General features: G+C 62.2%; 2 protein-coding genes and 1 non-coding gene across 10 annotated transcripts in view; 1 reads left to right on the forward strand and 2 right to left on the reverse strand.

Moving 5' to 3' along the window:
* Positions 1-67: 67 nt before the first annotated feature.
* GAS2L1 (growth arrest specific 2 like 1) lies at positions 68-10,775 on the forward strand. Of its 4 annotated transcripts, none has more exons than XM_077187810.1 (6): positions 68-136; positions 1,946-2,636; positions 5,290-5,397; positions 6,009-6,105; positions 7,264-7,513; positions 8,972-10,775. In XM_077187810.1, the coding sequence occupies exons 2-6, from the start codon at positions 1,956-1,958 to the stop codon at positions 9,990-9,992; spliced, it is 2,157 nt and encodes a 718-aa protein (XP_077043925.1). In that variant the 5' UTR covers positions 68-136; positions 1,946-1,955; the 3' UTR covers positions 9,993-10,775. The 4 variants fall into 4 exon arrangements, with proteins under 4 accessions (XP_077043925.1, XP_077043924.1, XP_077043923.1 ...); XM_077187809.1 differs by lacking the exon at positions 68-136 and adding an exon at positions 569-771; XM_077187808.1 differs by lacking the exon at positions 68-136 and adding an exon at positions 788-1,013.
* Positions 10,776-11,609: 834 nt separating this feature from the next.
* Positions 11,610-27,533, reverse strand: part of AP1B1 (adaptor related protein complex 1 subunit beta 1) — a 28,836-nt gene continuing 12,912 nt past the window's right edge. For 2 of the 5 annotated variants that reach the window (XM_077187805.1, XM_077187806.1), the window contains 19 exons: positions 26,751-26,996; positions 25,086-25,276; positions 24,449-24,670; positions 23,332-23,452; positions 22,440-22,535; positions 21,469-21,596; positions 20,705-20,870; positions 19,783-19,881; positions 18,340-18,599; positions 16,995-17,196; positions 16,145-16,165; positions 15,858-15,887; positions 15,589-15,738; positions 15,296-15,441; positions 14,690-14,819; positions 14,246-14,330; positions 13,918-14,004; positions 13,485-13,639; positions 11,610-12,501 (listed from right to left, as the gene is read on the reverse strand). In XM_077187805.1, coding sequence (XP_077043920.1) covers positions 12,427-12,501; positions 13,485-13,639; positions 13,918-14,004; positions 14,246-14,330; positions 14,690-14,819; positions 15,296-15,441; positions 15,589-15,738; positions 15,858-15,887; positions 16,145-16,165; positions 16,995-17,196; positions 18,340-18,599; positions 19,783-19,881; positions 20,705-20,870; positions 21,469-21,596; positions 22,440-22,535; positions 23,332-23,452; positions 24,449-24,670; positions 25,086-25,276; positions 26,751-26,996 — 2,610 coding nt within the window. In that variant the 3' untranslated portion in view covers positions 11,610-12,426. The remainder of the gene's footprint in view (positions 12,502-13,484; positions 13,640-13,917; positions 14,005-14,245; positions 14,331-14,689; positions 14,820-15,295; positions 15,442-15,588; positions 15,739-15,857; positions 15,888-16,144; positions 16,166-16,994; positions 17,197-18,339; positions 18,600-19,782; positions 19,882-20,704; positions 20,871-21,468; positions 21,597-22,439; positions 22,536-23,331; positions 23,453-24,448; positions 24,671-25,085; positions 25,277-26,750; positions 26,997-27,533) is intronic. The other 3 variants (XM_054645755.2, XM_054645756.2, XM_077187807.1) reach the window with 3 other exon arrangements.
* LOC129128688 (small nucleolar RNA SNORD125) lies at positions 15,107-15,211 on the reverse strand. Its single transcript, XR_008535330.1, has one exon. It is a non-coding gene; the product is annotated as a small nucleolar RNA SNORD125 (small nucleolar RNA).

Here is a 27,533-nt window from a genome sequence, read left to right on the forward strand (position 1 = left end):
CCCCTCCCCGCCTGTAACGCTGTGAACGGTTGTGACGGTTGTTTTTTTAAATAAAATTCCCGCTGTTTGTAACCGCACCATTGCTGGCCTTTCTTGAGACCACCCGGGGGAATGCGGCCCCCGGGCCCGGGCCGGGGTAGGAGGGGATGGAGGGGAGGGACGGAGCCGCCCGGTGCATCCGATGTGCCTCAGTTTCCCCAGCGGGTGTGAGTTCCGGGGAAGGGCGGGAGTGTGGGGGGGGGAGGAGGAGGATGCAGATCAATGGAAGCGGGGAGCCACACCCGGGCGGGGGTGGGGGAATGTCACCGAGTGTCGCTATGTGTCACCCCCGTGCCCCTCCCGTGTCCGTGCCGCCCCCCCAAATCACGTCCGTGCCCCCTCCCCCCCCCCGTGTCTGTCTGTCTGTGCTGCGCCCCCGCCCGTGTCCGTGTCTGTGTCCCCCCCCTCCGGGCCATGTCCCTGTTCCCCCCCCCATGTCCGTGTCCCCCCCGCTCCCGTCCCCGCCCGCCGCCGCCGCCGCCCCCGTCCCGGCCCTTTCTGGGCCGCCTCCAACTTCCCGGCCGGGGCGCGGCGGCGGCGGCGGCTCCGCGGGGCTGCGGCGGCCGAGCCTCGTTGGGCGCCCCCCGGGCCCCCCCGGCTCCCCCCGGGCCGCTGCGGGCGGCCGATGGCGGCGGGGGCCGCGGCGGGGCCCCCCCGGCGCTGGGAGCCGCGGCCCGGCCCGGAGCGGGGAGCGGGCCCGGCCCGGCCGTAGCGGAGCGCGGAGCGGCGGCGGTGAGTGCGGCCGGGGGGGTCGGCGGGTGGCCCCGGGCCCTGTGTCCCCTCCCCAGTGTCCCCGCAGGTGCCGATCCCCTCCCGCCGCCCCCGCTGGATCGGCCCGGAATAGGGAGCCCAGCGCCGAAAGGGACCCCCCCACCCCGAGACAGAGACACCCCAGGGATGGACAGACGCCCCCCAAGGGACAGGGGGACCCCCGATACGGACACCCCCGAGCACGGACACCCCCCCCTCCGAGGGTAGGGACCCCCCCCGGCAGAGACAGCCCCCCCCGGGGGAAAGGGACACCCCGCGACAGGGACACCCCCTCCCCGAGGGAAAGGGACACCCCCCGACAGGATCCCCCACTCTGCAGGGATGGTGACCACCCCCCAACAGGGTCCCCCATCCCCGAGGGTGGCAGTGCCACCTCCCCCCCAGGTGAGAGGACCCTCCCCAACAGGGACACCCCTCCGAGGGTAGGGGACACCCCCTCGGCAGCAGAGACACCCCAGGGGCAGGACCCCCCTACCAGGGTGTGGGGCTGGGCTGGGGGTGGCAGTGGAGGTCAGGGTGACCCCCCCTGCTGAGCCATCCCTGGCTCTTGTACCCCCACCCCAGGGCAGGGACAGCCGGGGGTCTCCCCGAGGTGCAGCCCCCACCCCATTGCTGAGTGCTGGGACCCCAATCCCCCCACCCCCTGCAGCCCCTCGGGGTTGAACCCCCCCAGGGTAAAGGGGGGGCTCCCTGCCCTTGGCACTGCCATCCCTCGTGGTGTCACCTGCTCCAGGGTGGGGACACCCACCATGACTGGGCAGCTTCTAGGGTGGGGTTGGGGAGGGATGTGCCCTCTGTGCCGAGGGGTGGGCATGGGTGACAAGGGACTCATTAACCTGGGGGGGGGGGGGGGGTCACAGGATGAGGGGACGTGGAGAATGGGGACAAACATGGTGGGGGGACATGAGGGGAGGGGACATGGGCTGTGGGGGGGACACATGGGGTGGAGGGACAGGAGTGGGGGGGCTGCAGGTCCTGGCCGGGATCAGCCAGGTCCCAGAGGGGTTGGGGTGGCAGTGATGGTGGTAACATGTGGGGGAAACTGAGGCACAGAGGGGTCACTGAGGTTGGTGGGTGGTTTGGGGGGGGCTTTGGGGCTTTCCTGCCCATGACAGCCCCCACTGTCCCCTTGCAGGCACCTGGCCATGGCTGACCCCAGCCACATCCAGTCGGCCGCCTCCAAGAGCATCCGCCCCTTCCGCTCCAGTGAGGAGTACCTGGAGGCCATGAAGGAGGACCTGGCCGAGTGGTTCAACACCCTCTACGACCTGGACATCCAGGTGGACACCTTCCTGGAGAGCCTGGAGACCGGCTGTCACCTCTGCCGCCACGCCAACAACGTCAACCGCACCGCCCTGGACTTCCAGGAGCGGCACCCCGAGGCGGCCGCCCGCATGCGAGTGCCCCAGAACGAGGTGGTGTTCCAGGCCAAGAACGTGGTGCCCGGCTCCTTCATCGCCAGGGACAACGTCTCCAACTTCATCCAGTGGTGCCGGCAGGACCTGGGCATCCAGGACGTGCTCATGTTCGAGACCAACGACTTGGTGCTGAAGAAGAACGAGAAGAACTTTGTCCTCTGCCTGCTGGAGGTGGCCAGGAGGGGCTCCAAGTTCGGCATGCTGGCCCCCATGCTGATCCAAATGGAGGAGGAGATCGAGGAGGAGATGAGGGACCAAATGGCCGAGGGCGCGCTGGGCGCGCGCCGGGAGAGCCGGGAGCCCCGGGCGGGCGCCTTCCCCAGCCGGGCCCGGCCCATGGCCCTGTGCGACCTCAGGAACCTGGACGAGCTGGTGAGACACGCGCTGCCCGCGGAGCCCTGCGCCTGGGTGAGGGCCCTGCGGCCGCCCAGGCCGGGCCTCGCCCGGTGCTCCAGGGGAGCCCCTGCCCAGCCACCCAGCGGGCAGCTCTGTGCTTCATGGGAGCTCCTCTCTGTGCGCCCAACAGGGTGCCCTCTGCCTCCTGGGGGGTCCTGCCTGCCCACACAGTGGTCACTACGAGGTGCCACCTGTGTATGGCCCATGGGAGAACCTCTCTGTCCACCCAATGGTGTGGTCATTAGGAGATCCCACCTCTCTATGGCCCATGGGAGAACCTCTCAGTCCACCCAATGGTCACTCTGTGGTCACTAGGAGGTCCCACCTGTTTATCACCTGTGGGAGAACCTCTCTGTCCACCCAATGGTCATTCTGTGGTCACCAGGAGGTCCCACCTTTCTATGGCCCATGGGAGAACCTCTCAGTCCACCCAATGGTCACTCTGTGGTCACTACGAGGTCCCACCTGTCTCTGTCCACCCAGCAGGGTCCATGGAGGGTCCCACCCATCTCCCTGCTCCCCTGGAGTCCTCTCTGTCTCTGTGGCCCCTGGGAGGTCCTGTCTGTGTGCCCCGTGAGGTGCTCCATGATCCATGGGAGCTCCCACCTGTCCCCCCCATTGGGGCATCCTCTGGTCCCTGGCAGGTCCCACGTGTCCCTGTGACCCCCAGGAAGTCCCTCCTGCCCATCCAAAGGGCACTCAGTGGTCCAGGGGAGGTCCCACGTGTCACTGTGACCCCTGTGGTCCATAGGATCTTCTGCCCACCGCTGTGGTCCATGCTCCACCCACCCATCCCAGCTCTCCATGGCTACGGCAGCTCCTCCCCACCCACCCAGGCTCCCGTGGAGCCTCCTGACTCTGTTTTGGTGGCTGTGACCAGAATCACAGCAGGGACACAGGTGTCACCTGTGCCCTGCTCCCCATCAGGGGTGACCCACAGCGGTCCCCACCCGGGGCTGCTCCTCCCTCCTCGGGGCTGCTGTCCCCAGGGAGGACATGGGGACATCCCAGCCACAGTTTGGGGTGTCCGGAGGGGGGTGCGGGGACCCCGCCGGGCCGGGAGCTCAGGATGGATTAAAGGCGGGTGCGGGATCCGTCCCGCGGGTGAGGCAGCGGATTAACCCTGCCCGGGGGGGACACGGGGGGCTCTGCCCTCCCCTGCCTCCCTAAGCCTTTTTTTAATTGAAACCCCAATTCCTCATTAAGTCCCTCATTAAAGAGCATCCTGACCCCCCCCCCTCCGCCCAGGGCCGTTTCGGGGGGGCTCCCCCGTGGCTGTCGCCCCCCCAAGCCCCCCTGGCCGGGCGCTGCATTTTTCCGGGCTGCGTAATTCCTCGCCATCGGCTTTTATGGGCAGCGCCAGCGCCGGGGAGGAGCCTGGCGGAGCAGGACCCGGCTCGCCGCGTCCCCAGGTGCCCCCCCGGGGTGGCAGCAGGGTCACGACCCCTCCTCACTGCAGAGCCCCCGCCCCCCGGCACTCCGTGACTCAGTTTCCCCAGTTTCCCATCCGTGTCACCCGGATGGGAACCGGGGCGGCCACATCCTTCCGTCCTCTCACCGCTGCCATGGGCACAGCCGCGGGAAGATCCCCCACCCCCCAAAATCACGGAATTATTAAAGCAACCCCAAATTTGGGGGCGAGGCGGCGCCGTGTCCCCCCCGCAGCCCCGGGCCGGGGCAGGATCGGCCGCGTCCCCGCGTCCCCCCGTGGCTCCCGGTTAATCCCTGACGTCAGCCCGGGGATAGAGGCGGCAGCTGGCACTGCCCGGCCACCCCACAGCCCCGGGGTGCCCTGCCCGGCCCCCCAAACCCTCCCGCTCCGCTTCTCCCCGTGCCACACCTGCAAGTTCAGAGGGAGGCAAAACCCCCCGGGATTGACCCCATTTCTGTGGGTGGATGCTGGTCCTGCCCCATGGGGGGGGTCTGGGGGTGACTCCCCCGTGGTTCAGCATCACTGGGGTGGGGGATGTTGTGTGTGTGGACCCCAAACGAGGAGAGCTGTGCCCGTTCTCAGCCTGCTGGGGTGCCCGGCCATGGGAGGAGAGCCCAGCCCCAGCCGCTCCCCACGGAGCGTGGGGGGCACACAGAGCCCTCCATGTGTGCCCGTCTGAGGGGCTGCCCCTATAGTGGGGATCCACACCGACCCTACAGCGGGGTCTGTGCCCCACCGACCCTACAGTGGAGGGTCCATGACCCACCAGCCCTATAACAGGGGGGTTTGTGCCCCACCGACCCTATAGCAGGGGTTCCTGTGCCCACCGGCCCTATAGTGGAGGGTCCATGCCTCACTAGCCCTGTACCGGGGTTTGTGCTCCCTGACCCTATAGGGGGACATCTGTGCCCATCTGCCCTATAATGGCGGGTCTGTGCCCCACCGGCCCTATAAGGGGGTTCTATGCCCACCAGCCCTATAGCAGTGGGTCTGTACCTACTGATCCCATAACAGGGGGTCTGTGCCCCACTGACCCTATAGGGGGGTTCCTATGCCCATCAGCCCTATAATGGGGGGGTCAATGCCCTGCTTGCCCCATAATGGGAGGGGGGGTGCCCCAGCAGCTCTGTGTCGGGGGTCTGTGTCCCAGCAGCCCTATAAGGGGTTCTGGACCCCGCCGACCCTACAGAGGGGCGTCCACGCCCCGCTGACCCCTCCCCTGTGTGCCCGCAGGTGCGGGAGATCCTGGGCTGCTGCTCCTGCCCCTCGCAATTCCCCATGGTCAAGGTCTCGGAGGGGAAGTACAAAGTGGGCGACTCCAACACGCTCATCTTCGTCCGAGTGAGAGCCGCCCCGACCCCATTGTCCCCCTGACCCCATTGTCCCCCTGACCCCATTGTCCCCATCACCCCATTGTCCCCCTTCAACTCCATTGTCCCCCCTCACCCCATTGTCCCCATCACCCCATTGTCCCCATCACCCCATTGTCCCCCCTCACCCCATTGTCCCCATCACCCCATTGTCCCCCTCTCACCCCATTGTCCCCCCCTCTCCCTATTGTTCCCCCTCACCCCATTGTCCCCCTCCTCACCCCATTGTCCCCTCTCACCCCATTGTCCTCCTCTCACCCCATTGTCCCCCTCCTCACCCCATTGTCCCCTCTCACCCCATTGTCCTCCTCTCACCCCATTGTCCCCCTCACCCCATTGTCCCCCTCCTCACCCCATTGTCCCCTCTCACCCCATTGTCCTCCTCTCACCCCATTGTCTCCCCCTCACCCCATTGTCCCCCTGACCCCATTGTCCCCCCCTTACACCGTGCCCCTCTGCCCTCTCTTCCCCCGCTCCCGGGCAGGGTGTGCGGGGTCCCGAGCTGGGTTTCCCGCCCACGCCGGGGTCCTGGGGTGCCTTTGGTGGCTTTTGGGGCCCGGCAGGTGACAGCGCTGCCCGCAGGTGCTGCGGAGCCACGTCATGGTGCGCGTGGGCGGCGGCTGGGACACCCTGGAGCATTACCTGGACAAGCACGACCCGTGTCGCTGTGCTGCCCTCTGTGAGTGTCACCCCGCAGCCACTGCCATCCCCTGGCACCATCCTGGCTTCTGGGGGCTCCCAGTCAGAGTCCCTGGCTCTCCATGGGATCCGTTCCTGGATTCTCCATGGGGCCCCTTTCCCTGGTTCTCTCTGGGGTTTTGTTCCCTGCTTTTCTATGGGCTTCCAGTCCCTGGCTTTCCCTGTGGCCCCTTTCCCTGGTTCTCTATAGAATTTTGTTCCCTGATTTCCTATGGGGTTCCATTCCCTGGCTCTCCATGGGATCCATTCCCAGATTCTCCCTGGGGCCCCTTTCCCTGGTTCTCTCTGGGGTTTTGTTCCCTGATCTGTGGAGTTCTCATTCCCTGGTTCTCCACTCTCCATGGGTTCCATTTCCAGATTTTCCCTGGGGCTCCATTCTCTGTGGGACTCTTCTCCCTGGTTCTCTGTGGGGTTTTGTTACCTGATTTTCTGTGAGGTTCCATTCCCTGGTTCTCCATAGATTCTGTTCCCAGATTCTTGCTGGGGCTCCATTCTCTGTGGGGTTTTGTGGGAGTCTGTGGGGCTCTTCTCCCTGATTCTCTGTGGGGTTTTGTTCCCTGATTTTCTGTGAGGTTCCATTCCCTATGAGGTTCCGTTCCATTCCATTCCATTCTCCCTGAGGCTCCATTCTCTGGTTCTCTGTGGGGTTTTGTTCCCTAATCCTCTGTGGGGTTCCATTCCCTGGCTCTCCTTGGGACGCTGTTGCTGATTTTCCATGGGGCTCCATTCCCTGATTTTCTGTGGGGTTCTGTTCCCTGTTTCCCCATGGGTTCCCTTCCTTGGTTCTCCATGGTTCTCCCTGATTTTCTGTGGGGTTCTATTCCCTGTTTCCCCATGGGTTCCCTTCCTTGGTTCTCCATGGGTCTCCCTGATTTTCTGTGGGGTTCTATTCCCTGTTTCCCCATGGGTTCCCTTCCTTGGTTTTCCATGGGTCTCCCTGATTTTCTGTGGGTTCCCTTCCCTGGGGCTGGGCTCCTCAGGGCACTGATCCTGCTGGAAGGGGGAAAAAGGGGAGTGACTAAAGTGGGGTTTTTCCCCAAATTCCCAAGGCGTCACCACCTCTGGGAATATCCCGGCTGGAAAATCGGGATGCTGGGAGGGGAAGGGTCGCTGACCTCCCTCCCCCTGTCCCTTCCAGCTCACCGCCTGCCCCAGCCCCGCACCCCGGGCATGTCCCCCCAAAAAGCGGCTCCCGGCCCCTCCTCCTCGTCCCGCACCTCCAGCCCCAGCGTCCCCCGGCGCCCCCGGCCCGCCGGGCCCCCCCAGCCCCGGGGGGACCCCCCGAAGCCCCCCCGGCAGGAGGGTTTGCCCCCCCGAGGGGGAGCCGCCCCCTGCTCCGGCAGCCCCTCCCGGAGCCCCGCCGAGCCGCGGGCAGCGGGGACGCTCAGGTACGGCCCCCCCGGGGCTGGGGGGGACCCCAAAACTGCACCGAGACCCCGCGGAAGGGCTGAGCCCCCCCGAGGGGATGGGGGAACGGGGGCGGTAATGGGGAAAGCGTTGGGGGCGGTGGGGGTGCAGTGAGGGGGGACAGTGGGAGGTGCTGGGGTGGAATGGGGTAACTGGGCTGAACTGGGGGATGCAATGGGGAACACTGGGGGGATCCTGGGGGACAGTGAGGGGGAAATGGAATCACTGGGGACCGTCGGGGGGGAAATGAGGAGCAAATGGGGGGATCATTGGGGGCAGTGGGAGGTACGAGAGGGTGAATTGGGGGTGCGCTGGGGGATGCAATGGGGAAATCATGGGGAAAATGGGGGGCAGTGAGTGGTACTGAGGGGGCAGTGGGGTGAATTTGGGGTGAAATGGGGGTGCAGTAGGAAAGAATGGGGGAATGGGGGTGCAGTTAGGGAAGGCAGGGGAGGGGAAATGGAGGATGACAATGGGGGTTCGGTGGGGGGCTATGGGGACAAGCAATGGGGCACTGGGAGGTGATGGGGGGCAGTGGGGGTCTGTGGGAGCAGTGGGAGGGGGGAAATGGGGAAAGCATTGGGGGATCAATGGAGGCAATAGTGGGGAGTAGGAGGGGAAGGGGGGCTACAAGGGGGAAATGGGGGGTGCATTGGGGGGCTGTGGGATTTCGTGGGGTTCAATGCAGGGGGGGCAGTGGGGGGCAATAGGGGTTCACTGGGGTGCAGTGGGGGAACAAGGGGGTGGAATGAAAGGGCAGTAGGGGAAATGGGGGTCCAGTGGGGTGTGAAATGGAGGGGGATGGGATTGGCAGGGAGGGGAATGTGGGGGGCCATAGGGGAGTTCAGAGAAGGGAGGCAGTGGGGGGAAGTGGGGGGAAGTGGGGTGCAATGGAGGGAATATGGGGTGCCATGGGCAGGGGCTGAGGGGGGAGAAGGAGAGTGGAATGGGAGGATTCAGTGGGGGTTTAATGGAGGGGGGAAATGGGGGACAGTGGGGAGGGAAATGGGGTTCTGGGATATGCAGGGAAGAGGAATGGGCAGTGAAGGGGGAGAACGGGGGGGTTTAATGGGGGGGCAAGGGGAGGGAAATGGGGTTCAATAGTGGCAATGTGGAGTTCGGCGGGGGTGCAGCGAGGATGGAAATGGGGTTTAAGGGGGAGAATGCAATGGGGGTGCAGTGAGGAGGAATGGGGCTAAAGGGGGAAGAATGAACGGGTGCAGTGGGGAGGGAAGTGGGGTGCAATGGAAGGAATGTGGGGTGCCATGGGAGAGAATGGGCAGGGTTGGGTGCAATGGGGGGCACTGGGGGGGGGGTTCCACGAGGAGGGGTGCCAGGGGGGTACCGGGGGGGGTTAATGGAGGCTGTGCAATCGGGGGGTGCCCTGGGGGGGGGGACCCCAGTGTTCTCACTCCCCCCCTGTCCCGTGCCGCCCCCAGGCCGCGCGCCCCCGCGCGCTCCCGGCGCTGCTCGGGTGACAGCGACTCCTCGGCCGCCTCGGCGCAGAGCGGCCCCCGCCGCCCCCCGGCCCGCCGGGACCCCCCGGACCCCCCCGCCCCGGGCTCCCCCCGCGCCTCCCGCAGCCCCGGGCGCGGCTCGGCGCCGCTGCTGCTCATCCGCCGCCGGCCCGACGGGCAGCACTCGTGGGCACGGGCGGAGCCGGCCGCGGCCGGGAGCCCCGGGGGGCGGCGCGACCCCCGGCCCGGCGCCGGGGACCCCGAGGAGCTGGCGCGGAGGCTGCGGGCCCCGCGCTGGCTGGAGCCCGGGCAGGAGCAGCGGCTGTTCCAGCGGCTGGAGGAGGAATTCCTGGCCAACACGCGGCTGCTGGAGCAGCTGGGGGACACGGAGAGCGCCCCCCCCGCGCCCCCCGCCGCCGCCGCTGACTCGGCCTATTGCTCCTCCTCATCCTCGTCTTCCTCCCTGAACGTCTTCGCCAAGCACGGGCTGCCCGCGGAGGAGGGGCGGCGGGGCGGGAGCAGCGACGGGAACAACAACGGGAACAACAACGGGAACAACAACGGGAACCACGGCGGGTGCCCCCCGCTGCCGTCCAACCCCTCCCTGGCGGATGCGAGGCGCCGCTCCACCTTCTCCAGCTCCTCCGACGAGAGCTGCTGCTTCCCGGCCTCCTGGGACAACAACCGGGACACCCCGGGGAACGCCGGCTCCGACACCGACTGGGCCGCCGGGGAGGACGAGCTGATGGAGATGGAGGAGAGCCCCGGGCCGGGGGTCCCCGCGGCCCCGCCGCGGCCCTGGGCCAAGCCCCGGCTGGACACGCAGCCCCACAGGGCGCCCTCCCGCATCCCCACGCCCCGGGGCTACGGGGAACGGCCCCAGCGGGCCCCCAACGGCAGCGCCAGGGCCTGGGGGGCTCCGCAGAGCGTCCCCTCCTCCCTCCTGGAGCCCCCCTGGGCCCCGCGGGAGCGCGAGGGGCTGGAGGAGAACGCGTGGCCATGAGGGGTCCCTGAGGGGTCGGTGGCAGCGCCTGGCAGCCCCTGGGGACATCCCCGGGCTGCTGGGGAGGGTGGAGGTGGCACCCGGGCAGGCGATGGCCGCAGAGCTGCGGTGGCCAGGACTTCTGCATTTGGTGACTGTTGGCATTGGGGGGGCCCTGCAAGGAGCCCCCAGCCCCTGAGGGTGCCAGGGGTGTCCCCATGCCCTGGGGAGCAGCTCCAGGGCGGGCAGGCGTGTGGTTAGGGCAGGGGTGGCCAGAGCAGAGCTGGGAATGGGGCTGGAGAGCACCCAGTTCCCTTCCTGGTCTCTATCTCCTCACTCTTCTCCACTTGTTTTCCTTATCTTGACCTTCTCTTCTTGTCTTCTCCTCCTCTTCTTGCTATTCTTATCCTCCTCCTCCTCTCATCTTCTCTCTCTTCTTTTGGGCTGCCTCCTCCTCTTCTCTTCTTGGCCTTCACATCCTTTTCCCTCATCATCTTCTCCTCTTGACCTTCCCCTCTTCTCTTCTTGGCCTCATCATCACCTCCTGGGCCACTTTCTCCTCTCTCCTCTCCAGCCTCTCCTCTCCACCCCTGAGATGACTTGGGGACATGCAGTTTGTCACCCCAAGCCCCGTTTCAGGGCAGGAGGGGTCAGTGTTGCCTCTCCAGCCCCCAGCTGGCCACAGCACTGCCCCCAGCTCGTGTTGATGTCCCCAGGGTGGGACAGGGCTGTGTCCCCAGCCCAGGCCACCAAGGCCCCCACCCCTGCATGTCCTCTCCAGCCAGTAAAGACCAACGGAGCTGAGCCCACCATGTCTGCTCATCTGTCCAGGGGGATTCAGAGCCCCAGGCCCGAGGGAAGGAGGCTCTGGGGGTGCCAGCAGGGGTGGGAGCAGTGAAGAGCAGGGTCCCAATGTCCTGGACCCCTTACAGCCACTGGAACCCCTCCAGAGGTGTCCCTGGAGCCCCAGGTGCCCCAGGGCCAGGCACCTTCACCCCAGGGCTGCTGGCCCAGGGGACACAGCAGGCTGTGGGTCACCAGGAGGGTCCAGACCTGCTGGTGGTGACATCCCTGCTGTGACTTTGGGGGTTCCAAAGCACGGTGTCCACTGTGCTCCCTGGACACCTGCTCTGCTGTCCAGCCCCAGAGCGGTGCTGGTGGCCCATGGGGTGCCCCAGAGCAGCACCAGTGATTTGTGGGGTGTCCCAGAGCAGGACTGGGTGGTGCTGCTCATCACCCACCCCACAGGGACCAGCAGCACCTCCTGGGGACCCCACACTTGTCCCCAGCCCCAGGAGGGGCTCGGGGCACCCAGACTGGACACCATGTACAGTGCAGGGCCACCTTGGTGGATCCCTGAGAGGCTCCAGGAGCAGAGCCACGAGCTCTCCAGGCCCTTCCTGTCCCCAAGGCCCCAGGGCTGGCCCCGTGTCCCTGTCCCTGTCCCAGCCCTGCCCATCTGCTGTGTCAGGCCTTGCTGGGCCAGAGGCCACTGGCCCCAGGGAGGGCTTATCTGGCCCTGCAGGGCTGGCAGGAAGCTCCCAGGATCCTGATTCCCTCGGGGTCACTGGGCCATGGCCACCCCAGCAGTGTCCCCAGGGGCTGGTGTCACCTTTATTCAACATTCCCTCAAACCAGTGAACATTACAATATATTTATCTTTCATATATTAGAGATTTCCTGCTTCCAGGGAGGGGGGACCCATGGCTTGATTTGGGGGGGAAAGGAGCAGTGGGAGCCCCAGGGGAGCACCCAGGGGTGCCAGGGGGGAGCAGAGGGAGCCGTGGGGCTGGGCTGGGGGAGAAGGGACACTCAGAGCCCTCCTGGCCCCGTGGGGGGGGCTGGAGGGGGCTGGAAAAGCCCTTTTTAACCTGCACCTTAAGTACAGCCTCAAATGTGGGATCCTCAGCCCTTCTGGGAGCTTTGGGAAGGGCTCCCATGGGGAGGAGATCCTCTGTGAAGGGCTCACCCACAGCTCTGCTGAACCAGGGCACAAAATCAGGGAGAGCCAAAGCTGTTTCCCACCTGCTCCAGCCCCAAATGCCAGGGCTCCAGGAGGATCTGCAGCCAATCCCACAGCACTCTGGGCCCCCCAGCAGCTATTCCCAGGGTTTGGAATGCTGAACCCACCACCAGACAGCACTCCATGAGAGCCAGGAGCAGGAGCTGGGCTTTTTGGGATGTGGAGGGTGAAACTGGGATATGGAGGGAGCAGCACCAGGAGGAGGACATGGCATCACTCACACATGGATGGCTGCAGGGATGCAGGGACTGGGGACAGCCCCCTGCCCCCTCTGCTCCCCCCAGCCCCCCAAGAGAGGGAGAACCCCAGGGGCTGGGTCCTGGGCAGGGGGGAAAGGGGAGATGCACACGGATCCAGCCCTGCTCCCTCGGGTGGGAAAGGGAGGGGAGAGAGAGGAGGAGGAGGAGGAGGAGGAGGGGCTGCAGCAGCACCTCAGTTCTTCAGGATGGTCTCATAGGCTTGGTAGATGTACTGGGACACCTCTGGTGCCCGGCATTTCAGGGATAACTGTGGGGAGAGAGGGAAGAGCGGGGTCATGGCCTCCCACCCCACGCTGGAGAGCCCCCAGCCCCAAAGCAGAGCCCTGCATGCTGCAGCTCCCTCCCTCCCACGGGGCACTCCAGCTCCTGACTGCAGCTGGAAAAAGGTTATTAAGGCCCTGCAAGCCCTCCCAGGGCAGAGCCATCCACATGCAGCACAGGCAGGGAACAGGCAGGGGGAACACTCCAGCTTCTGGGATTGGATTCAGTGCCTGGCGCTCCAGGCTGAAGGGTTCCCCAAAAACATCCTCCTTTCCAAAGAGGAATGAGCCCCTTCAGGTGTTTGCTTAAATATTACATCATTCCCAAATCAATTAGCTCCTCAAGCAGGGAAAGGTCATGGAGAATCCTCTGGGATAAGGATTTTCAGCTATCCTCATCTCCAGTGAAACCAGCAGGGCAATGGGGACATCCCAACCCTCCTTGTGCCAGCCCTGCTGGGAAGGAGAAGCAGGAGGCACCAGGAGACTGGCAGGGCAGGGAAAACATCGGGGGAGGGAGGAATATCCAAGCAGCAGCCAGGGAGAGCCCAAAGCCAGGGAAAAACCAATCTCTAACCTCCAAATCCTGCAAGAGCAGCAAGGCCGGCGAGGGCGGGCGGCGGGGACAGACACAGAGAGAGGAGTCAGGGTGACACAGCTGGCCCCACCCCACCCCAAAGGCTGCCAGGGACGTGGGGAGGGGACAGGGAGAGCAGGACACCGGGATGGCTCATGGGTGAGGTGTGGAGAGATCCCTGCTCAGGGAATGCTCCCAGGACAGGGCTCCGTGGAGCTGGGTGGGTTGGGAGCCCTCTGTGTCCCTCAGCTGTCCCCCCACAGGACCAGTGCCACCCTCCCACGAGAAAGGGACAGCGGGGCTGGCACCAGCGCCACCAGTAGCTGGGGAGGTGCCACAGCAGGGATGTGCCCTCAGCCCCGGGGGCGGGAGCAGGCAGGGGATGGGATGTACCGTGAAGCTGGGGTTGCTGGGCTGGATCCGGAGCTCTGCCAGCACCCAGATGCCGTTGGTGAGCTTCAGGGACTGGTAGAGCATGTCCTGGCCCTCCACGTTCCTCTTGGCAATGGTGAAGATGTTGCTGCCTTGGAGTTTGCTGCTCACAGCATCTGGGATGGGAGAGAGAGAGGCTGAGGGGCTGGGCTGAGCCCCTGCTCCCCCTGGACCTGCTCCTGCCCCACCTCCTCTCATCCTCGTCATGGAAGAGGCTTAGATTGGGTTTTAGGGAATTAGGGGAAATTTCTTCATGGAAAGGGAGGCACAGCTGTGCAGGGCAGTGCTGGAGTCCCCACCCCTGCAGGGATTGAACAGCCACGTGGATGTGGCACTGGGGACAGGGTGAGTTAAGTGTGACCTGAGCCAGGTCCTTGCGAGGGGTGGCACCCACCTGCGTTGAGGGAACAATCTTTGATCTGGAACTGGGTCTCGTTTTCGTTGGGAATGTCCTTCCAGGTGGCCAGGAATGTCTGCCTCTCTGCAGGGAGGGAGGACACCAGCGCTGAGGGAGCTGCCAGACTGGCCACCCCAAAGGTGGCACCACACAGGTGACATGGCAGGCCAGGTATGTCACCCTGCCACCCGCTCCAGCAGCCTCAGGGCAGCCACCTGCTTTTGGGGGCTCACCCAATGTGATCAAGAAGGTTGCAGGGGCTGGGATGGCACCTAGGGACAGGTGAGAGAGCACACCTTGCTGGAGCCATGGTCACCCCACTCACCCATCTTGCCGTCCTCCACGAACAGGATGTGCAGGGGGTACAGGGTGCTGAAGTAGAAGACGTCAATGTTGTTCTTCACTGCCACCTGGTGTGGAAGGACAAGGGGATTTCAACTCCTCAGGTTCCCAAAATGTCCCATCCCATCCCATCCCCATCCCAAAATGTCCCATCCCATCCCCATTCCCAATCCCCATTCCCATCCCATCCCAAAATGTCTCATCCCATCCCCATTCCCCACCCCTATCCCCATCCCATTCCCATCCCATTCCCATCCCCATCCCAAAATGTCCCATCCCCCTTCTCCATCCCCATCCCCATCCCCCTGGAGCCAGGTGTCACTGCAGCAAGCACCTGGCTCCTGATGCCACACCTCCCTCTGGATCTCTGCAAGGGACCCTGCCCTGTCCCCAGCTCCCCAGGAGGGGACAGCCCCGTGTTCCTCACCTGGAGGTTGTTGAGGGGCTCCATCTTCATGACGGAGCCCACGGTGTTGAGGGGCAGGGAGATCTCCACGGACTGGTTGGGAGCCAGAGGTGCATGCACCTGCAGAGGAGCTGCTGGGGCCAGGCCGAAGCTGGGGGACACCAGGGAGGGCAGGGGTCAGGGTGGGGACAGCAGGGGATGGCACAAGGTGCTGTCCATCCAAGCCTGGCACTCCCTGCCTTCCTCCATGGGCATCCCAGGAATCCCCTCGCTGCCCCTGCACCATCCAGGATGGGGCTGGTTCCTGCCCTGCCCACCCTGGGTCAACCCCAAATCTCCCCCCTTCCTCCTCCAGCCATTGTGGCATTCCTGCAGCATTTCCTCTGTGCCTTGGAGGGAAAAGGAAGCATTGATTTCCCAGGACAACCAACAGGACCCTGAGGAACAGCCTCTTCAGCCAACTTCTTAGAGGCTTTGGTTTGATGCTCATCACCACCACAGCCATCAGAGAGAGAAGGGTCATCACCAGAGGCTGTTCCCAGCCCTTGCAGCTCCTTCCTCACACCCTTTTCTGCCTTGGGCAGTGTCTCCACGGGTCCCAGGTGAGCCAGCCCGGGTGGGACTCACCTGTTGCGGTTGAACTGGATGGCAAAGTCAGACATGACCTGCAGGGCTTTGTTGGTCAGCACGAGGTCCATGGAGATGGAGCCCACCTGGCGGCTGAAGGTGCCAGAGATCTCCAGCCCCTTGGCTTTCATGGCAGGGAGCCACACCTGGGCCAGGGAGACAAGAAACCCTCGGGGTGTCACCCACAGCAGAGCCTCTGCTGCTCCCCCACCTCCTCCAGGGGGGCTCTGCTGTGGGGGGTGGGCACGGGGGTCTGTGCCCCCCTTAACCCCAGGCTGGGCTGCCCCACTCACCGTTTTAGGGGCCACGTAGGATCCTGAGAGGGTCCCCACCCCACCGGTGAGGTCGAAGAGGTCGCCCAGGCCGCTGCCCAGGGGTGCCCCCATGTTTGTGGGTGCCGTGGTGCTGGGAGCTGCTGTGAAGCTGCCACCGCCGCCACCCATCTGTGGGGACAAGGGAGGGGTTACAGGGGGCACCACGGGGAGGGGGACGGGAGGAGGAAGAAGAGGAAGAGGAGGAGGATGCAGAGAATGAGAGGGTTTGGGTGTGAGGGCGCACTCACAGCAGGGCTGCCTCCCACATCGCTGCGCAGCTGCAAGAGAAGAGAGGGGCATCAGCAGGGGCAGGGCTGAGGGCACAGGGGTCCCCAAAATGTCCCCTCTGGACACTCCCTGGAAGCAGCAGTGTGGGGTAGCAAGGGCCTGGAGTTGGGATGCTCCAGTGGTCCCCGACCAGGAGCTGTGAGGGCACAGGGCTGTCCCCAGAGGGAAGCGAGGTGTCCCTGGGCTGGGGGAGCAGGGGCAGCCAGGGTGGGCACGGGGTGGGCACAGGGTGATCCAGGATCCATACCCCTTCCGACTCGTCCCCCATCTCCAAGCAGAAGCAGGCAAGGTGGAGAGAAGAGCCAGCCACATGCAGAGAGAAGCCAGGAGAGAAGAGACAAAAAGAGAGAGAGAAGAGAAAGGGAGGAAAGGACAGAGGTTAGTCCTGACACATCTGTCTGTCTGTCCATGGTTGTCCTGGGGACAGAGCCAGACCTCATTCCCAGCCTCAGTGCCAGCCCATCACCAATCCCTGGGAGCCACAAGGTGCCAGGGCAGCACTTGCAGGGTTACAAAACAGGAAAGGCAGCAACGCTGCCTCCCCTTGGGGTAAATGGGCTGGATTTCATGAGTCATGGAGGAAACTCCAAACTCTATTCCTTCAGGGAGCCTGGCCCATCTCCAGCACCCACAGGGCAGGTGTTCCCAGACAGGGAGAGCTTTCCATCCTGCCTCACCCCGAGGCCAAACCACTGCTTGGCCTGCATTCCCCAGAGGATACTCTGTCACCTCTGGATCTCCTGGCACACTCCCCACAGGCTGGGAGTGGCCACATCCTGGCCCAGCCCTGCAGCAGTTTGGGGGTCAGAGAGGGGCCCCCAAGAGCAGCCACTCCTGCAGCACAGCACATGGAGAGGGAACATCTACACCAACAGAGAGAAAAGGCACAGGGAAGTGGTGGGTGAGACCCCTCCCCTCCACTGGATAATGGCAGGACAAATGAGGGTTCAGGGCCCTCTGTCCTCACCCACTGCAGGAAAGGACCAGCCCAGATGTCCCCAGGCTGACAAGTCTGTCCTGTGGCAGAGCAGAGCCAGGCAGGATGCCCATGGGATAGCCTGGAGGCAGGGAAGGAGCAGGGGAGCTCTGGGACGTACCAGCCTGTCCAAGCCACCCCCGAGGAGGTCCACGGCGCCCATCTGCACGGCGGAGGTGGCCATGGGGGGCCCGCTCACTGGGGGGCCCAGGTCCAGGTTGAGCAGGTCCCCCAGCAGGTCCCCCTGGGTGGGGATGACAGAGGGCTGATCTCCTGCTGGGCCCCCCGATGGGGCTGTGTCCGGGCTCTCAGGACTCTCACCCCTGAAGGGAATGATGGGAGAGGGTGAGGAGCTCCAGCTGGGACAGGAGTTCCCACTGCAGACAGGGGTTGGCCCAGTTGAAGCCTCCATCCCATCCTGGCTCCCAACACTTCGATGGCAAGCCAGACCTACCCTATGCCATGCTGGCTCCCAACACATTCCCACAGAGATCACTGGGAATCTCTACAATCCCAGTGGAGATCACTTCCACTGGGATCACTCCTTCAGCTTTTCAAGGCCAGGGCTGAACCCACACAGCCCTGCTTCTCCCTTGGGAGAAGCCACCTCCTTGGCGCCACCTCCTTGGCGGCTCTGAGCCCAGTGGCCTGACAACAGCCCCACATCCAACCCCTCCATCCACGGTTGCAGTGTGATGTCATGGTTTGCCTTGGATACCCCAGGTTCCTCCCTGATAATTCCCTGCCAGGTGTGTCAATCATCCCTCCTTTCCCCTCCCTGACCCCTCCCAGCACTGTCTGTCAATCCTGGCATTCCAGAAGGGTGTGGAGTGACTGGCAGATTCAAAGGATGCCCTCTACCCCTGGGGGGCATTGGGCCATCCAGGTGTCCTTTGTCCCTTTGTCCCTCCCCTCCTGTCCCTGCTTGGTGGCTCCCTGCCCCTTCCCTGCCCCTCTCCCCGGGGTTCAAAGGAGCAGCAACCACGGGCTCAGGGAGTTCTGTTGGAGCTGGTGCTGCATTCAGAGGCCTGGGGGCCAGAATAAAGCTCTGGATCCAAACCCTCCATCAGAACCGACTCCTTCCCTTCACCATTGCCTTAAAGCTTCTCCACAGAGGGAAACCTGAGGAGCAGCCCCTGTTATGGGGGGAAGCTCCATCCCAGCACCACCAGAGCTCCTGCAGGCCTGGACTTGTCTCCATGCACCCAACTGCAGCACCTAGCCAGCCAAAAGTGTCTGTGGGTGAAACACCACACACCCAGGCAGCCAAAAGTGTCTGTGGGTGAAACACCACACACCCAGCCAGCCCAAAGTGTCTGTGGGGTGAAACACCACAGTGCCGCTGTTTGGTTCAGCAGCAAGGGCCAGACGAGCTCAGGCACGTCCTGTCCTGCTATATTGGTAATTATTCCAATAACCCACAGCCCTGGGACTCCCAGCCCGGGGTGGGGACAGGGAGCACTCACGAGTCCGTGCGCGGGGGCAAACTCTTGTGCACGACGCCCCTGCTGCCCTCCACGAAGGCGCTGGGGGGTTTGTGGTACACCGAGGCCAGGGTCCCGATGTAGCAGATGAGCTCATCCAGCAGCGTGGGCTCGATCAGATCCGTCTCCTCCGAGATCAGCGGCTTCTCGGCCAGCACCACCTCCTTGGCGGCCACGGGGTCCGTGGAGAGCAGGCGCCAGTAGATGTACCCACGATCCCGCAGGTCGGGGTTGTCCGAGTCCTTTGGGAAGCCATTGGGGAGCTGCAGCTGCTACAGAGATACTCGGAGCAACTGCAGCTACTACGGAGCTGCTCGGAGCAACTGCAGTTGCCACAGAGCTGCTCGGAGGAACTGCAGCTACTACAGAGCTGCTCGGAGCAACTGCAGCTACTACGGAGATACTCGGAGCAAGTGCAGCTACTACGGAGCTGCTTGGAGCAACTGCAGCTACTACGGAGCTGCTCGGAGCAGCTGCAGCTACTACGGAGCTGCTCGGAGCAACTGCAGCTACTACGGAGATACTTGGAGCAAGTGCAGCTACTACGGAGCTGTTTGGAGCAACTGCAGCTACTACAGAGATACCTGGAGCAAGTGCAGCTACTACGGAGCTGTTTGGAGCAACTGCAGCTACTACAGAGATACCTGGAGCAACTACAGCTGCTATGGAGCTATTTGGAGCAGCTGCAGCTACTACGGAGCTGCTCAGAGCAGTTGCAGCTACTACAGAGATACTCAGAGCTGCTTTCCCCACCTAAGCGTTGCTGAGAGGGATCACAGAGGCCAAAGGTGCCTCCTGAGCCATGGGATACCCACACTCCCCAGGCTTCCAAATGTCAGCGTTCCCAGAGGGACTGGGGACAAGGGATGGAGGGACAGGACACAGGGAATGGCTGCCCTGTGGTTCTGAGCTCTGTTAATAAGTCTCTGAGGAATTTTTGTGGAATTTTTGTGGTGAATGATTGATTGGTTGAGAGGTGGAGTTATGGGGGTTGTTGAAATGTTTGGAGGGAGTTATTGGTTTGGGAAAGTTGGTGTGGAGTTTGGGTGGTTTGTTGGTGTTTGGGAGGGTGTGGGTAGGAGAGGAAGATCCTGCCCATCTAACCCCTGCCAGAGGGCAGGGATGGATGGGATATTGGGAATTAGGAATTGTTCCCTGGCAGGGTGGGCAGGCCCTGGCACAGGTGCCCAGAGCAGCTGGGGCTGCCCCTGGATCCCTGGCAGTGCCCAAGGCCAGGCTGGATGGGGCAATCTGGGACACTGGAATGTGTCCCTGCAGGCTGGAACAAGGGGGTCCCTAAGGTTCCTCCCAACCCAAACCATTCTGAACTAAGCTCCAATTCCCTGCCTGCTGTCACCTGACCAGGCCATTCCCACTGCCCTGGGGGATGGGAAGCCCTGGGAAGCTGTCCCAGGTGTCACCCACCTGTGTGGCCAAGCTCAGCACCTGCTGCACCAACTCCTGTGTCTCTGTGGGCTTCTTCAGGAACAGCTTCACGATGGCTGTCAGCAGCTGCAGCTGGACCTGTGGGGGACAGACAGACAGACAGACAGGTCACACCGTGTTTGTGCAGGAACACATGGATTTGCCCCAGGACTTAACCCCAACCTGCCTTTCAAGGGACCACAGGGATGGTGACCATGTCAATGGCAGTGACACATGTGAGGGCACCTCTCCAGCCCCTTTCCAGTCCATTTGCACACCCTCAAACACAGGCTGACCCCAAAACCATGGGCAGGATGTTGGGAGCAGCTTACATGGCCCCACAAGGCACAGGTGAGAGCATCTTTTGACTTCCACATGGATAAGCAGCAGGAATTCCCCTCCCAGCCTCTCAGGGGCCTGGATCTGCCTTTGCTACTCAGCATTTGTAGACTTTGCCCTGTTCACTGTCACTTGGTTACAGGGTGTTTTGCAGAGTTTTCCAGAGTTGGAAACCCTCCAAAATTCCACAGGCAAACCCATTGGCCTCAGTTGCCCTGGGAGACACTGCTCCTCCCCCTGCTCATTTTCCAGCCCCACAGGGATCCTGTGCTGGCACAGTGGGATAACCAAATCCCTGCCTGGTGCCTCCCAACCATGGAACTGGGAAGACACTTGGGACAACGCCATGGTGGCATTTCACAGAACCATGGAACAGCTTGGGCTGCAAGGGACCTCAAATCCCATCTCATTCCCCCTCTTGCCATGGGCAGGAACACCTTCCACCCTGCCAGGTTACTCCACATCCTACACCCAAACCTGCCCCAAGCACCTGCACGAACAATCCCTTCAGAGCAAACTGTGCCCTGCTCCACCCAGGAGCTCTGTCCCAGTGCCACCCCGAGGCAGCAGGTCCCTGGCACACCTGGGTGCTCTCATCATGGAAGCCCTCCAGGAAGCTCTCCAGCAGCTCGTCGGCGTTGTCGATGCGCTCGGCGTATTCCCCCACGATCCAGATCATGGCAGCCCTGGCCTCAGGCTCGTCCAGGGAATCCAGGTTCTCACAGAGCGTGGCAATCACGCTCTCGTACCTTCCCGAGGGGAGGAGAGCAGGAGACACAAATCCTGATCCACCCAAACTCCAAACCACGTCCCACCCTGCCTGGGGCTGGCCCCTCACCCCATGGGCAGTGCCCACGCTGATCCCAGAGCACATTCCCTGCTCCTGAATGAGCCTGGAGCCAAGGGCTACTCCAGCAGAGCTCTGCTCGTTACCAATTCAGTTCATTAGTATTTATTACCACTATTAGTGCCCAGCTTCCTGATTACAGAGTTGCCTATTCATCCTGGCTCAGCTGGAACATTCCCTCCCCTCTCCTCTCCTCTCCTCCTGCTGCCCTTGTTCCAGCACCAGGAGCTGGATTGAGAGCCAGGGACAGTTTCTGCTGACACAAGGAACCTGCACATCCCTGGCAGCTGCTCTCCATTTCAGTGCCTGGATTTTGGACTGCCACCATCCTGGGGCTGGGGACAAAACAAACCCACCCAAAGCCACCTGTGCTGTGGGGAGGCTCTGGGGGCTTCATCCCACCAAGAGCTTGTGGCCTCTTGAGCACAGAGAGGAGGGAAGAGCTCAGGTTGGAGCAGGAGCACCCCAGAGAAGCCCCAGCCCAGGGAGTCCCCACGCACTTGTTGGGGTACTTGCGGAAGATGTCCTTGATGACCACGATGGCCTCCTGCACCACGTAGTTCACCTTGGTCTGGATGAGGTCCAGCAGGGTGCTGACACAGCGCTCGGCCGATTGCTGCCAGAGGGACTGGGTCACACAGGGACAGCCCCCCTCACATCCCAAACCTGCCACTGCCTCTTGTCCCCCCCCAAATCCAACCCACAGCAGAACGGGGGACACTGAGTGGGGTCTGCCCTTCACATCCTGGTGTGCCTCCTCCTCATCCTCTCTGCACATCCCCACAGGCTCCTCTCTCCCCATGGGAAGCGTTCCAGCCAAGCAGAGCCACCTTCCCAGGGAGGTTTTTAACAATCCCCTTTGGAAAATTAACCCCACAGGGAAGCAAACCCTCTGAGCAGCCCCTCAGGAAGGGATGGATTCCCTCCCAGCCTCCTCAGGAAGGGACTGGCTCCTTCCAGCCTCTTGCAAAATTACTGGGACCTTCCCAGCCCCCAGCAAAGGATCAGCTCCCTCCCAGCCCCCAGGAAGGGATCAGCTCCAATCCCAGCCCCCAGGAAGGGATCAGCTCCCTCCCAGCCCTCTGGGAAGGGATCAGCTCCCTCCCAGCCCCTCAGGGAGGGATCAGCTCCCCCCAGCCCCTCAGGGAGGGATCAGCTCCCTCCCAGCCCCCAGGAAGGGATCAGCTCCCTCCCAGTCCCACTCTGGTCCCCAACAAGCCACTGGTATCACCCACTGCATTCTTGGCCCTGGTCTAGGCAGGGATCCTAAAGCAGCTCCAGTTGCAAAGGATAAGAGGATGGAAGACCCCCTGGCACCCCAATGATTCCTGTGGAACAACCATGGCTCATCCCCATGCCTGGGAAGGCTCCAACTTGCAAATTCCAGGGATGAGATGGCCACCATGTGCTGGGAAGTGCCACCCTGCCCACCCACAGGTGCCACAAGGCCCCACCATGTCCCAGCCCTCACCTCCACCTTGATGGCACAGCGGCCGATGGCTCTCACCGCCTTCCTGACAAAATCCACATCCACCTCCGTGGCGTATTCCTTCAGCTCTGCCAGCACCTGAGGGGGAGCAGGGCACAGTGACAGCCTGGCAGCAAGGCACAGCCACCAGGAGAGAGGGACACAGCACAGTGACAGCCTGGCAGCATGGCACAGCCACCAGGAGAGAGGGGCACAGCACAGTGACAGCCTGGCAGCAAGGCACAGCCACCAGGAGAGAGGGACACAGCCACCAGGAGAGAGGGACACAGCACAGTGAGAAGCTGGCAGCATGGCACAGCCACCAGGAGTGACACAGCCACCAGGAGAGAGGGACACAGCACAGTGACAGCCTGGCAGCATGGCACAGCCACCAGGAGAGAGTGACACAGCCACCAGGAGAGAGGGACACAGCCACCAGGAGAGAGGGACACAGCACAGTGACAGCCTGGCAGCAAGGCACAGACACCAGGAGAGAGGGACACAGCACAGTGAGAGCCTGGCAGCACGGCACAGCCACCAGGAGAGAGGAACACAGCCACCAGGAGAGAGTGGCACAGCACAGTGAGAGGCTGGCAGCACGGCACAGCCACCAGGAGAGAGGGACACAGCACAGTGACAGCCTGGCAGCATGGCACAGCCACCAGGAGAGAGGGACACAGCACAGTGACAGCCTGGCAGCATGGCACAGCCACCAGGAGAGAGGGACACAGCCACCAGGAGAGAGGGACACAGCACAGTGAGAGGCTGGCAGCATGGCACAGCCACCAGGACAGCAGGGCAGGGACCCAGCACGAGCAGCAGGGTGGGACAGCTGCTCCCAGCAGAGCTGGGGCTGGCACTGGGCTGGCCCTGGGTGCCCAGGCCAGGTGCTGACCTGAGCTATGTTGGCCTGGGAGGCCAGGCGGATCATGATGTCCAGTTTCTCCAGTTTGACGTAGATGGGGTCGTTGTACTTGACAAAGAACACTTTCATCTCGTGCTTCAGGATCTCGGGCCTGGGGCAGCGAGAGGCAGCGTTAGGGGGGGACAGGCACTCACTCCCACCCTACCAATCCCAAGGTTTTGGGGGCCTATTCAATGCCAAGGAATCCAAGTCACCGTGGTTATCCCCCAGGATTCTGTCCCTTGGCTCCCCTTTGCTGGCACACAGGGGACAGAGCACAACCTTGTCACAAACACGGGCCAGACGTGAGGCAACGGGGGACGTTTGTCCTGCCAAGGCTGGAGGGACATTTTAGTGGGAGCAGGGACACAAGTCCAGACCCCAGGGCTAGGCTGGACCTTTCTCACCAGCTCACCCTCTCTCTAAGCTGGGAAAGAGCTAGGCCAGGTCCAGCTCCAAGCTGCCTTCCACATTCCCACTCCCAGGGACATTAATTGCTTTCCACTTCTCCCAGAAATTGCTGCTATTTTTAAGAGACGACCACGGCGCTGACTGGGAGGAGAACAAATCATCTGACTGGGCTGGGGCTCTCCAGCTGCCACTCCTGCTCCAGGCACACGTGTGGGGCCTCAGCCACCTCCAGGATTTTAGATCAGCAAAGGGACAAAAGGACTCTGAGCACTTGTTCAAAGAGGACAACTGTGGAGAAAGCAGCTGGCAGCACAAAAATCCCTCTGTAGACACAGAGGGACTACTCCAAAGTCTCACAGCTTTTGGCTTTGCCATCCTTTGCTGCCCCAAATAAAGAGGATACATTAAAGGATACATTAAACTGGAGATCCCAGCTTAGCTCCCTGCTCATTCCCTCACCGGACTGACTCAAGGCCAGGCCTTGGAGCAACCTGCTCTAGTGGAAGGTGTCCATGGCAGGGGATGGGATGAGATGAGCAGCTTTAAGATCCCTCCCAACCAAATCATTCCACGATTCCATGACTCTTCTTGGATTTTAAGTAACAGAGAAGAAAACACCCTACAGGATGTGTGTGACACTGCTGCAGACAGAGGGATTGAAGCACCTGTGGCTAAGAGGGGACACCTGGACACCCACCTCTTCTGCACGATGAGGTTGATGTTGCGGAGGGCCACGTACTGCAGCTCGGGCTCTGCAGACAGCAGAGTGACCAGTGGTGGGGCCAGCTTCTTCAGGAGAGTGCCATAATAATCCAGGTCCTTGGACAGCATCTCCATGAACTTCATCAGCACCTTGACAGCTGACAGCACCACGGCAGAGTTGGCGTGGGACAGCCGCGGTGTCACCCGCTCGCAGATGCTGATAGGGGCGAGGAGGAGGGAAAGGAAATGATCCCAGCCCTTCCTCCTGCTGAAAAACTCCTGCCAGCATGGAGGAAGGACTTGCAGGAAAGCTGAGTGGCACTTGGGACCTTCCCAAAGAGGCTGGACTGGCTCCTGAATGCCCCAGTGAAGGTTATTCCCCAGGCCCTGCAGAACCCTCTGGCAGTGACCCCATTTTGGGGCTCCCCAGTGCCCATTGTCCCCTGCAGCCACATTTTAAGCAGCTCAAGGAGCACAATCCCAGTGCCAGGACCAGGGCAGGCTCCAGATGGCCATGCCCAAGGCACAGGTCCAGCAGATGCCTGCTGTCCCACCTCCTGCAGCAGGGTCAGGAGGATGAAGACTCTCCTCAGAGGAGAAGGGGCAGTGCCAAGCCCTGCCTGTTCCCTCACCTCTGTGCTTCCCGGTCATCCTTGGGCATGTAGTTTGCCAGGCAGTCCAGGATGAAGATCTGGCCCCACTCAGTGCACTCGTTGAGGGCTGTGAGCAGCTTGTTGATGGACTGGGGGTTGAGGTCCAGGAGGTTGCTGCTGGGATGAGACTCCGCGATTTCCGACAGCGCCGCCACCGCGTTGGCCACCACCTGCCAGGGGGGACAGGACACGGATTGGTGACACCAGATGTGGTGTGAGGGGATGAGCTGCCTCCTCACTACAAACCCCTCACATCCCACCTACATCTGGGCTCCAGCTTCTCCCTCCCCACAGCAGATCTGAGGGGGATGGATGAGCCATCCCCACCGGCACGCTCCCACCGCCCACGCCGCATCTCCAAGGGCTCCCACGTGTTCCATGGAGTCAGCCTTGGCTTTGTGCCCAGTTCCCTTCCCCAGGCAGCTCTGAGGAGCCCCAGAGCTTTCCACACAGCTCCTGGGCTCAACTCTACACCCGGGGAAAAACTGGAAAAGCAGGAAAGGCTGTGGGAAGAGAAACCCTGGGGAAAGGTGGTTTTAAAGTTCCCCATGCCCGGGGAAAGGGAGGGAAGCCAAAGCCCAGGTGCCAGGAAAACCAGAGGCAAAAGCCACTGGCTCTGTGGTATCAGAACCAAGCTGCAGCTTCCCTCTGCCTTGAGCCACCTGAGGCAGCCTCCTTCCCACTGGGAACAGAGGAATCACACACAGCCATCGGATGGGAGAAACCCTCTGTCCAGGACACAGGGTTATGGGGCAGGGAACACAGCCTGCCATCCTGAGAAGCAAAAACTCCCCAAAAGTGCTTTGTTAACACCAAAAAGACAATCTGGGAGGAAGGGAGTTTGTGGAGTTTTCCTGTAATCTGATCCTAAGACTCCTCCCATGGGACACCTGATAAAACTCCCCGGCCCCAGGGCTGCTCTCTCTCTGCTCTCGGCTCTCTGGAGCCCTGCCTGGGCTCCCAGGCCTGTGCCTCCTGCCCCCCCTCCTCTGGCACGGGGTTAGGGGGGAAATAAAATGGACTCTCGTGCTAAACAACAAAGAGATTTAAAAAAAATTTAAGAGTTAAAAAAAAAAAAGGCAAGAAAGCAGGCAAGAAAAAAGGGAAGAAAGGCAAGCAAAAAGGGAAGAAGAAAGGCAAGAAAGCAGGCAAGAAAGCAAGCAAAGCAGGCAAGCAAAAAGGAAAGAAAGGCAAGAAAAAAGGGAAAAAAGGCAAGAAGAAAGGCAAGAAAGCAGGCAAGAAAGCAGGCAAAGCAGGCAAGCAAAAAGGGAAGAAAGGCAAGCAAAAAGGGAAGAAAGGCAAGAAAGAAGGCAAGAAAGAAGGCAAGAAAGAAGGCAAGAAAGAAGGCAAGAAAGGCAAGAAAAAAGGGAAGAAAGGCAAGCAAAAAGGGAAGAAAGGAAGGCAAGAAGAAAGGCAAGAGAAAAAAGGCAGGAAAAAAGGCGGGAAGAAAGGCAAGAGAAAAAAAAGGCGAGAAAGGAGGCAAGAATTTTCTCAATTGCTTCTCCTGACATCGGCTGTGACCTCCCTGGACACGATCTCATCACTGTAGCCACACACTGCTACAGGAGTTGGACGCGAACACGATGGGAGAGCAGCGACTGCCATTTGGACCAAGAGGAGGCAAAGAAGGCAAAAACCAATCACCATGGGGTTGGAGTCTGAGATGAGATCCTTGAGGGTGTCCAGGAAGCCCTGGTCCTCCACCAGCTGGGCGTTGATGTCGTGCAGCTTGGCCACGCAGACGGCGGCCGTCTTGCGCACGTAGGGGTCCTCGTCCTTGAGGCACTTGCGCAGGGGCTCGCACAGGTACTCCGTGATCTTGTCCACGCGGATGCAGCCCATGGTGCGCACGGCCAACGCCCGGATCAGCGGGTTCGGGTCCTCACAGTCCTGCAGGGGTGTCAGAGGAACTTTGAGATAGGGCTAATGAGCTCCAGGAGGTCTGTAACACACCCAATGCTGCGCTGGGATTTCAGAATCTCGGGTCTCTCCCCTGATAATTCCCTGCCAGGTGTGTCAGTCACCTCTCCTTTCCTCTCCCAGCACTGTCTGGCACTCCCGGAATTCCAGAAATGATTTGCGGATTCAAAGGATGCCCTCTACCCCTGGGGGGCACTGGGCCATCCAGGTGTCCTTTGTGCCTTTGTCCTTCCCCTCCTGTCCCTGCTTGGTGGCTCCCTGCCCCTTCCCTGCCCCTCTCCCCGGGGTTCAAAGGAGCAGCAACCACGGGCTCAGGGAGTTCTGTTGGAGCTGGTGCTGGATTCAGAGGCCTGTGGGCCAGAATAAAGCTCTGGATCCAAACCCTCCATCAGAACCGACTCCTTCCCTTCACCATCCCCTTAAAGCTTCTCCAACAGAGGGAAACCCCAGGAGCAGCCCCTGTTATGGAGGGAAGCTCCATCCCAGCACCACCAGAGCTCCTGCAGG

This window comes from Agelaius phoeniceus, chromosome 18, assembly GCF_051311805.1.
Source record: "Agelaius phoeniceus isolate bAgePho1 chromosome 18, bAgePho1.hap1, whole genome shotgun sequence".
Classification (NCBI taxonomy): Eukaryota; Metazoa; Chordata; class Aves; order Passeriformes; family Icteridae; genus Agelaius; species Agelaius phoeniceus.

What these genes read in the sequence shown, in the direction of transcription:
- GAS2L1 (XM_077187808.1), top strand. Translation starts at nt 937, where the DNA reads ATGGACAGACGCCCCCCAAGGGACAGGGGGACCCCCGATACGGACACC. An exon ending in GTGTCGCTGTGCTGCCCTCT is followed by an intron (nt 6,106 to 7,263) that starts GTGAGTGTCACC and finishes TGTCCCTTCCAG; the next exon opens with CTCACCGCCTGCCCCAGCCC. An exon ending in CGGGCAGCGGGGACGCTCAG is followed by an intron (nt 7,514 to 8,971) that starts GTACGGCCCCCC and finishes TGCCGCCCCCAG; the next exon opens with GCCGCGCGCCCCCGCGCGCT.